This window comes from Somniosus microcephalus, unplaced genomic scaffold (genome assembly GCF_052327205.1).
Source record: "Somniosus microcephalus isolate GS21.2 unplaced genomic scaffold, FLI_Smic_1.0 unresolved_chr1, whole genome shotgun sequence".
Taxonomy (NCBI): Eukaryota; Metazoa; Chordata; class Chondrichthyes; order Squaliformes; family Somniosidae; genus Somniosus; species Somniosus microcephalus.
This window is the reverse complement of record NW_028225179.1, coordinates 98841933-98853412: the sequence shown is the minus strand read 5'-3', so window position 1 is coordinate 98853412 and position 11480 is coordinate 98841933. Positions and strand designations below refer to the sequence as shown.

Here is an 11480-nt window from a genome sequence, read left to right as displayed (position 1 = left end):
CTCCCGTGCTCCTATAAACAAATTCCACAGCTTCAGGAGTCGGTAATATTAAATTAGGAGTAATGCTTTCAACAGGTTCCATTGCTAAAATATGACATACGTGAAATCTTATTGCAAAATATGCCACTCTCTGATCAGCAGCAGTAAATACAGCTCAGCTGAACCTGTTTGTTAAATGACTGTAACTAATGCCAATCATTGTGCAATGCTCATGTGTCACTCGGGGTTTAGCTCAGGTATAAATAAGACAGTATTTGGAAAGCAGAAGATCTGTGTCTCCAAACACGAACAGACAGCATCGCTTCTCTCTGAAAATGGGACAGCCGGTTATCATACAGATAGAAAACATTTACTACCCTATTCTTGCAATAGTTGGTGTTCCTGGTAAGTCACTGCTAATCAATTAATATTAACTTTAACAATGTCTGACTGTGTCACTGTTCCTGCTGTCGGTGTATTGATATTTTCTGTTTATTTTGATGTGATTGATGAGCAGACACTGATTACCACCATCAAACAAATAATAATTAGAAAACTCCAAGTTTCCCAAATATTCTAAATGTAATAACCTGATGGACAGCAGAACTTCTTCTGAATTATTAAATGATGCAATTTAGGTGGGATTGCATCTCCTTTGTAGAGATTGTTGTAATTTTTAGAAGAAAATACTGCGGATTATGGAAACCTCAGCAGGCGAGGTAACACATGGGGAGAGAGAAACAGACTAAAAGTTTCAGGTCGATGACCAGGTCTGATGAAAGATCATCGACCTCCAAATTTAACTATGTTTCTCGTGCCATATATTCTGTCTCACCTGCTTAAGATTTACAGCATTTTATATTTATATATGTAAATTTCAATCTGAGCCAAATACTAGCATCGCACCTGCGTTCTGGTTGGTAAATATTGTTGAAAAGTTTTAAATATCCATCAAGGTGTGTTTCCCACTAACTTCCTGGGAATGTGACCACAGCAGCGATTGTTTGTCACTGTTACCAGATATCCATAAACCATGGGCTCATTTGCCGCTATGTTTCAGTGAAAGGCGTGATCTTGAAAAGCTGCCAATTACTCAGAAAGTTTACACTCGCAGGTCAACCCTGAAGGCTGCGAGTGTGAAACTGAGCGATATTGGATGCTGCATAAAATTGAGGCCAGGTAATGGTGTGAGCCAGCGCAGTAAAGGCCAACACACTGCTTGAACCCAAAGTCAAGGTGCGGCAGAGTCTGTAATGATGGCGCCGGCAGCTATGAGGAAGATTTTATTCCTTCCAGCTGGGTTGGATGGATACGGCAAACTGGCGGCTGCAACCACCGCCTTTGCATAATCCGATGGATTTTCCTGCAAATTAATATCACAGGAAGGAAAATGCAGCAGGTTGTATTAACAGGTGATCCTTGGCCAGAATTTCCTTTCAGCACACCAGCCAATCAATCTCCTGCTATGGGGCGATGTTAACCTAACCCGCCCCTCAGTAACATTTCAGGATTGGGAGCAACGCTGGTTCAACACTGCGCCGATTCTACTCTCTACTCAAGATTATGGAGAGTATTAATGGATGGGTAACAAATTGAGCGCTGCCCACTATCCCGTGGGATTTTGCCGTGTGTATTTGGTTGAAACAACCCCGGAGAGACTTTTGAGGGCGAAGGTTCGAAATTCATGAAGTGTCACACCAATAAACTGGCGAGTGATCATCCTCTCAATATAAGGAGATTGAATAATTTCACCTTTCTCCTCTTTGCAGCTAATTTAGCAACAATTGTGGTTCTCTCCCGTGGAAAGGTCGGTCTCTCCAAATGCATCACCAGTTATCTGGTGTCCATGGCAACGGCTGATCTACTGGTCCTGATATTTGCAGTAATCCTTTATCGGATTAAGAACGCTTTTTTTCCATACTCATTTCTGAACTACACTCCCATTTGCAGTCTCAATCTCTCCTTGAATTTTGTTTCCTTTGATTGCTCTGTCTGGTTAACTGTCGCTTTCACCTTTGATCGATTTGTGGCCATTTGTTGCCAAAGATTGCGATCAAAATATTGCACTAAAGAAACTGCAGCTATTGTTATAGCTGTGGTGTGTGCGCTGAGCGGTTTAGAAAATGTTCCGATCTACTTTATATTTGAACCTCGGGAAATAATTGACAACGTGCCATGGTCCTGCTCTGTAAAAGTAAGCTTCTACACCTTACCCATATGGGTAGCATTTTTGTGGATGGAAACAGTATTATCCCCATTTGCTCCATTTGTGTTGATTTTACTGCTCAATGCTCTGACCATCAGGCACATTGTACTGGCCAATAGAGTGAGAAGGCGACTTCGTGGAAACAACAATGCTGAGAAACAAAATGATCCAGAGACGGAGAGCCGAAGGAAATCCATAATTTTACTGCTCGCCATATCCGCCAATTTTATACTGTCATGGATGGTAATATTAACATCTTTTATAGTTGTTCAATTTGCAGATAGTCAATTTTTAGAGACAAATTACAATAACCCTTTCACTATAATGGAACGATCCGGAAGTATGCTTCGCACATTGAGTTGTTGCACAAACACATTTATTTATGCAGTATGCCAGAGTAAATTCAGAGATGAGCTGATAAATATCATTAAGCGCCCCCTGAGAGTAATAACGTATTTATTTCAGTAAGTTAAATGGCTTCACCAAATTAAAACAGCAAAGGAATCATTTTAACTGTGGATATGAATGCAAAAGTGCCGATATCGAATTGACCGCACGCCAGGCAGCATTGACTAAAATGCAAAAGAAACTGGAAGTGGTGAATAATGGGTGGCTAATGTGATAGAATGCATGCGCCACTATCATCCAAAACTAAAATTACTCCAATTACAGTCCTTCAAATGGACCAAAATTGTTCAATAGAAATGTGTAGAGAGTAACGTTCCATCGAATTGCTCAACCTCAGTGACAACCTATAGGCCGGAGTTTCCTGTTTCTACATTCGCCAACCTGATTTTATTTACAATTAAACTGAAAAAACGGCGGACAGGGGGACCGGGCTTGCTACTTCGAGAGCAGGGAAACTGCAAGCTGCAGCCATGGTAATTGAACATTACAGAGTGGATAAGCTCGATAAGAATCATTACATACTCTCACTGCTATTGGTTTACGGTTACTGAGTAAGAAAAATGTATTACATGATGTCCTTGTTTTTTAATTGTATTCAGGCAATAATATACTGATTCTGTTCATTCCTGGTTAAATACGGAATCCGTGGTATTGTTTCTTGTTTAAAAAATCATGCACTAGGATCTGAATTCATGTCTTACCTGTTTACAACCTAGCACACAATAAAGTGATTGAGAAGAGATAACATGATGAAGCACTGTCTCTGCCACTTAACGTTACTGTTGAGAGTGTGGGGTCAGTTTTGAACTGTTGAGTGGGATAGATTGTGGTAACAATGGTGGTGTTCTAGAATATCAGAGCGCTGGTTGGGAGTGCTGTGGCTCACCTGCAGGGCAGTGGGTGAGCTTAGGTTTTGCCCAATGGAGGCAGATCTGTAACATTTAGTAATGCTGGGACACGATTTGTAGATTTGTAGATTTAGAAAAATCAGATTATGGATCTAGGGTTAAATGCAGCAGTTTTGCAGTCGGTGTGCTGAGGTGTGACAGGACAAAGTGATGGCCCCGGGTTCGGCAGCACTGTGGTAGCACGTCTGAGATGAATAAACACTGGGGGAGGGTGCTTGGGTTTAAGCCGAACTGGGAACGGGAAGAATTGGTCCCTGTAGAGTCCTTTCCTTTGCCAGTACAGCAGAGGTAGAACCGCAGTCTTGCAGAAATGAATAATGGAATCTGTTTTCTGGTGAGGGAGCAGTACAAAGTGCTTGGCACCATTTGAGGGAGTGGGAGGATCCCAGGATCTGACAACATTTTGGTGGATGGCCATGTATGTGAATTTAACTTTGTCAGAAATCTCTCTGTAGATACTGAAGTTAGCGATTTATTAGCGGCTCTTTGAAAAATAAGTAACGGTTTCAGACTTTAACAAAAACTGACTGGTTTAACAGACAAATGTTGAATAAATACATAACTGTTCAACGTATCATTTTATTTCAAAGATCCAAAAAAAAAAAGGTTAAAATGTTTTATACTGATGGCTTGTGAACATTGGAATGCAGAAGTGGCAAAAAAAATCACGTTAATTTAACGAATGTTTGTTTTAAGAATACAACTGTACATAAAATCGTCAGGTAAACATACTAAACTGAACAAATAGAAACAACTCAGCGAGTAAGTGCTTTAAACAGGGTATTTCCCCTGAGACAGATTTAATTTTAAAATAACAAATGAAGCCGAAATAATCTTTCTGGCAAATTAACTTCAAATATGTTTTTACATTGAGTTTATTTCAAAATAATTTGAAAAAATTGATTCAATATACACAAGGGAATATACAATTCAACATATATTAAATTAACTTGCAGACTGGGCAGTTACTGGCAAATTAACTTTAACATAAATAATTGTGAGGTAATGAACTTCGGTAGGAAAGGTATAAACAACAGCTAATCCAAAAAAAATAAGAAACTGTATGGGGTAGAAGAGCAAAGGGTTCTAGGGATGCAGACGAACCTATCATTAAAAGCAACATCACATGTCACCAAAGCAATTAAAAATGCTGACAAAGTACTGGGGTGTATTTACAGGAGTACAGAATTCAATAGTAATGAAGTTCTGTTAAATTTGTATAGGCCCGTGGTCAGGCCGCACTTTGCTCAGTTTCGGGCTCCATACTATAAAATGGGCATCGAAGCACTGGAGAACGAGTAAACATGATTTACAAGGCTGATACCAGCATGGAGCGATTGCAGCTATCGAAATAATAAACAGTTTGGGGCTTTCTTAATTAGAAAAGAGAAGACATATAGGTAATCTGAGAGATAATAACATAAGAACATAAGAAAAATAGAACGTAAGAAAAAGAGCAGGAGATGGTCATATGGCTCTTCGATTCTGCTCCGCCATTCAATAAGATCATGGCTGATCATCGACCTTAACTTCACTTTTCCGCCCGATCATCATATCCTTGAATTCCACAGAGTCAAAAAACCTACCTACCTCAGCCTTCACTACTCAATGGCTCAGCATTCACAGCCCTCTGGGGCAGAGAATTCCAAAGATTCACAACTCCCTGAGTAAAGAAATTGCTCGCCATCTCTGTCTCAAATGGCCTAACCCCTATCCTGAGACTATGCCACCTAGTTCTAGACAATCCAGCCAGGGAAAACAACCTCTCAGCATCTACCCTGTCAATCCCCTTATGAATCTTGTATGTTTCAATGAGGTCACCTCTCATTCTTCTAAACTCCAGAGGGTATAGGCCCATTCTACACAATCTCTCATCATAGGACAGCCCTCTCATCCCAGGAATCAAGCTAGTGCACCTTCGTTGCACCGACTCCAAGGCAAGTATACACGTCCTTAGATGAGGAGACAAAAACTGTGCACAGTACTCCAGGTGTGCTCTCACCAAGGCCCTGTCTTATTGTAGCAAGACATCCTTACTCTTATACTCCAACCCCTTTGCAATAAAGGCCAGCATGCAATTTGCCTTTCTTATTGCTTGCTGTACCTCCATGCTAGCTTTCTAAGTTTCTTGCACGGGGTCACTCAAATTTCTATGAACATCAACATTGGAAATGTTCTCTCAATTTAAAAAATATTCTGTCTTTCTATTCTTCCTACCAAAGTGAATAACCTCACAATACCCTACATTATACTCCTACTGCCAGCTTACTGCCCACTCACTCAGTCTATCTATATCCCTTTGCAGACTCTTTGTGTTCTCCTCACAGCTTATAGTCCCCCTCGCTTTGTATCATCAGCAAACTTGAATACATTACATTTGGTCCCTTCATCTAGGTCATTAATATAGATTTTAAATAGCTGAGGCCCAAACACTGCTCCTTGCTGCACCCCAGTAGTTACAGCCTGCCAAACTGAAAAAGATCCGTTTATCCCCACTCTCTGCTTTCTGTCCTTTAACCAATCCACTATCCATGCTACTTTATTACGCCCAACCCCAGGAGCCCTACTCTTGTGTAAGAACCTTTTATGTGGCAGCTTATCGAATGCTTTTAGGAAATCCAAGTATAATACATCCACTGGTTCCCCTTTATCTAAATTTGTCAAAAACGATTTCCCTTTTATAAAACTATGTTGACACTGCCTAATCATGTTATGATTTTCTAAGTGCCCTGATACTATTTCCTTAACAATAGATTCCAGCATTTTCCCGACGACTGATGTCAGACTAACTGGCCTGTAGTTCCCTGTTTTTTTGTCTCTCTCCTTTCTTGAATAGTGGTGTTACATTTGCGATCTTCCAATCCACTGGGAATATTCTAGAATCTAGGGAAATTTGGAAGATCAAAACCAATGAATCCACTATCTCTTCAGCCACCTCTTTTAGAACCCTAGGATGTAGGGCATCAGTTCCAGGGGATTTCAGTCCCATTAGTTTCTCTAATACCTTTTCTCTATTTACAGTACTTACATTAAGTTCCTCACCCTCACTCGACCCTTGGTTCCTCATCAATTTTTGTAGGCTCTTTGTGTCTTCTACTGTGAAGACAGATACAAAATATTTGTGTAACTTTTCTGCCATTTCCTTTTTCCCCATAATAATTTCTCCTGGCTCAGCCTCTAAGGGACCAACGTTTACTTGTGATACTCTCCTCATTTTTTCATACTTGTAGAAGCTCTGACAATCTGTTTTCATATTTCTTGCTAGTTTTCTCTCGTATTCTATTTGTTCCCTTTCTATCTATTTTTTGTTCATCCTTTGCTGTTTTCTGAAACTCTCCCAATTCTCAGGTGTACTATTCTTCTTTGCAACATTATAAGATTCTTCTTTAAATCTAATACTTTCGTTAACATCTTTAGTTAGCCACGGGTCGATGACTTTTCCCGTGGAGTTTTTGTTTTGCAATGGAATGTATTTTTGCTGTGAATTATGAAATATTTATTGAAATGCTAGCCGCTGCTTATCTTCCACCATATTTTCTAATCTATTTTTCCAATCTACCTTAGCCAACTCGCCCTTAATACCTATGTAATTGGCTTTATTTAAGTTTAAGAATCTAGTTTCGAACTTAGGCAAGTCACTCTCAAAAGTAATGTTAAATTCTACCATATTATGATCACACCGCACCATACGATCCTTTACTATGTGATTGCTTATTAACCCTCACTCATTACACAATACACAACCTAAAATAGCCTGTCCCCTCGTTGGTTCCATGACATATTGTACTAGGAAACTTTCTCGAATGCATTCCATGAACCCGTCCTCCAGAGTGCCTTTGCAAATTTGATTTGTCCAGTCTATATGAAGATTAAAGTCCCCGAAGATTATTGCACTGCGTTTGTTGCAAGCTCCTACTATTTCTCGATTAATATTCTGCCCAACGGTATAGTTAATGTTAGGGGGGCTATATCCTACTCCGACCAGTGTTTTCTGCCCCTTGTTATCCCTTATCTCCAACTATACTGATTCTTCTTTCTGATCTTCTGAGCCGAGATCCTTTCTCGCTACTGTCCTTATGACATCCATTATTATCACGGCTACACTGTCTTCTTTTCCATTCTGCTTGACTTTTTGAAACATCAAGTACCCTGGAATATTTAGTTCCCAGCCTTGGCCACCTTGCAACTACATCTCTGTAATGGCTATTAGATCAAACCCATTTATCTCTATTTGTGCCACTAATTCATGTATGTTGTTATGAATACTTTGTGCCTTTCATTTACTTTGTTTCACAATTTTTCCCTGCTTTTACTTTATTCTCTGCTGCACTGCTACCGTTAAACTCTCTGTCCCTTCCTGTCACGCTTATTTTTACCCAAATCACTACACTTCTTCATTGCCTTGACGTTGCTCTTTAGATTTCTAAATTTCACCTCAACTGATGACCCCCTTCTGTTTAGTTTAAAACCCTATCGACAGCCCAAATTATTTGATCTCCAGGACTCTGGTCCCAGCCCGGTTTAATTGGAGCCCGTCCCGAGGGAGCAGCTCCCTCTTTCCCCAGTACCAGTGCCAGTGCCCCATGAATTGAAACTCCTTTTTCCCACACCACACTTTGATCCACGCATTTCACTCTCTGATCTGTTTGATCCTATGTCCATTTTTTAGTGGCTCAGGTTGTAATCCAGAGATTATTACCCTTGTAGCTCTGCCCTTTAATTTAGACCCTAGCTCCTCAAACTCCTTCATCAGAACCTCATCCTCAGTTCAGCCTATGTCATTGATTCTTACATGGACCACGACAACGGGATCCTCCCCCTCCCACTCCAAATCCTTCTCCATCTATGAGGAGATAGCCTTTACCCTGATACCGGGCAGGCAACACGGCCTTCGGGACTCTCTTTAGTGGCTGCAGAGAACAGTATATATCCCCCTAACTATACTTTGCCCTACTACTACCACATTCCTTCCTTCTCCCCCACTTGGATGGCCGCCTGTACCCCAGTGCCATGATCAGTCCGCCCATTCTCCCTGCAGTCGTTTTCCTCATCCATACAGGGAGAAAGTACCTCGTACCTGTTGGACAAGGTCCAGCGCTGAGGCTGCTCCATCACTACATCCTGGGTCCCCATACATTCCTGATTCGCAGTCACACACTCCTGTCCCTGACTACTGAGGAACTTTACTGTACTACTTAACCTAAAGGGAGTGACTGCCTCCTGGAACAAAGTGTCCAGTTAACTCTCCCCGCCCCTGATATCTGCAGCTCATACTCCAGCTCAATAATTCTGAACCGAAGTTCCTCAAGTTGCAGACCCTTACTGCAGATGTGGTTACTAAGGATCGCAATGCTCTCCAGAAACTCCCACATGTTGCAATTACTGCACACCACCTGCCCTGCCGTCTCTAACCATGTTTTATTAATTAATTAATTAACCAATTAAATATTGTATTCAAACTATATTTTAGTTATATAGCAAAATACTGCGGATGCTCGAAATCCGAAATAACAACAGAACATGCTGTAAAATCTCAGCAGGCCAGGCAACATCCATGGAGAGAGAAATAGAGTCAATTTATAAGGGCGAAATCCTTCGTCAGGACTGAAAAAGCACAGGAAATGAAACAGATTCAAAGGTCAGTTTGTGGGCTGGGAAATGGGGACGAGAGAACACCCCCATCCCCATTTCTCATCCCCCAAACTGATGAACGGTCCCAGACCTGAAGCGTTAACTCTGTTTCTCTTTCCATGGATGCTGCCTCGCCTGCTGAGTATTTCCAGCAGTTTCTTTTGTTATTCCAGCCTATCCAAACTTTCCTCGTAGCTAAAATTCCCCGGACCAGGCAACATCCTCGTAAATCTCTTCTGCATCCCCTCTAGTACAATCACACCCTTCCTGTAATGTGAAGACCAGAACTGCATGCAGTATTCTAGATGTGGCCTAACTGGTGTTTTATACAGTTCAAGAATAAACTCCCTGCTCTTATATTCTGTGCTTCGGCTACTAAAGGACAGTATCCTGTATGCCTTCTTAACCACCTTATCTACCTGTCCTGCTACCTTCAGGCTTCTGTGGACATTCACTCCAAGGTCCCTCTGATCATCTGCGCTTCTCAGTGTCCCACCATTTATAGTGTTTTCCCTTGCCTTGTTTGCCCTCCCCAAATGCATTACCTCACACTTCTTCAGATTGAATAAATAAACACCCCAAACTTTCCAATCACCAAAAAATGACCAATCACCCCTATCTGACACATCAACACAAACTGATCCATCAGCACAAACTGACCAATCACCCCAATCTCAGCCATTCACACAAACGGACCATTCACCCCAAACTGACCAATCACCCCAAACTGACCAATCACCCAAAATGACCCATCAACATAAACTGACCAATCACCCCAAAACTGACCAATCACCACAAACTGACCCATCAAAACAAAACTGAATAATCATCCCATACTGAACAGTCATCCCCAAACTGAACAGTCATCCACAAACTAACCAATCAACACAAACTGATCCATGAAATCAAACTGCACCATCACCCACAAACTGACCAATGACGCCAAACTGACAAATCAACCCCAAACTGACGAATCAACACAAACTGACCAATCAGGCCCAAAGTGATGCATCAACAAAAACTGACCAATCACCCCAAACAGACCCATCAACACAAACTGTCCAATCACATATAAACTGACCCACCAGCCCAAACTGACCAATCATCCCCAAATTAACCCATCAAAAAAGACTGGCTCATCAACACAAACTGACAAATCACGCCCAAACCCGTCCACCAGCCCTAACTGATCAATCAGGACCAAGCTGTCCAATCAACACAAACTGACAAATCACGCCCAAACCCGTCCACCAGCCCTAACTGATCAATCAGGACCAAGCTGACTAATCAACACAAACTGACCAATCACCACCAAACTGACCAATTACCTACAAACTGCCCAAGCACCTCAAAAGGACCAGCAACCCCAAAATTAAATAAACACCACAAACTTTCCAATCACCAAAAAATGACCAATCACCCCAATCTGAACCATCAACATAAACTGACCCCTTAGCACAAACTGACCAATCACCCCAATCTGAGCCATTCACACAAACTGACCAATCACCCAAAACTAACCAATCACCCAAAATGACCCATCAACATAAACTGATCAATCACCACCAAACTGAGCAATCACCACAAACTGACCCATCAAAACAAACTGAATAATCAACCCAAACTGAACAGTCATCCCCAAACTGAACAATGAACAACAACTGATCCATCAAATCAAACTGTCCAATCACCCACAAACTGACCAATGACACCAAACGGACAAAACTACCCCAAACTGACAAATCAACACAAACTGACCAATCAGGCCCAAAGTGACACATCAACAAAAATTGACCAATCACCCCAAACAGACCCATCAACACAAACTGTCCAATCACATACAAACAGACCCACCAGCCCAAACTGACCAATCATCCCCGAATTAACGCATCAACAAAGACTGACCCATCAACACAAACTGACAAATCACGACCAAACCCACCCACGAGCCCAAACTGATCAATCAGGCCCAAACTGACCAATCAGCACAAACTTACCAATTACCACCAAACTGTCCAATTACCTACAAACTGCCTAATCACCCCAAGAAGACCAATCATCCACAAAATAAATAAACACCCCAAACTTTCAAATCACCCAAAAATTACCAATCACCCCAATCTGAACCATCAACACAAACTGACCCATCAACACAAACTGACCAATCACCCCAATCTGAGCCATCAACACAAACGGACCATTCACCCGAAACTGACCCATCACCCCAAACTGACCAATCACCCAAAATGACCCATCAACGTAAGATGCCCAATCACCCCCAAAATGATCAATCACCACAAACTGACCCATCAAAACAAATTGAATAATCACCCCAAACTGACCAATGA

General features: G+C 41.5%; 1 protein-coding gene across 1 annotated transcript; it reads left to right on the top strand.

Annotated features, from left to right (window-relative positions):
* The first annotated feature begins 1774 nt into the window (after positions 1-1774).
* LOC147095648 (uncharacterized) lies at positions 1775-2653 on the top strand. Its single transcript, XM_085973680.1, has one exon. The coding sequence runs from the start codon at positions 1826-1828 to the stop codon at positions 2651-2653; it is 828 nt and encodes a 275-aa protein (XP_085829806.1). The 5' UTR covers positions 1775-1825.
* Positions 2654-11480: the final 8827 nt, after the last annotated feature.

Excerpts from the sequence above, each read along its gene's own strand:
- LOC147095648 (XM_085973680.1), top strand. The coding sequence starts at position 1,826 with ATGGCAACGGCTGATCTACTGGTCCTGATATTTGCAGTAATCCTTTAT.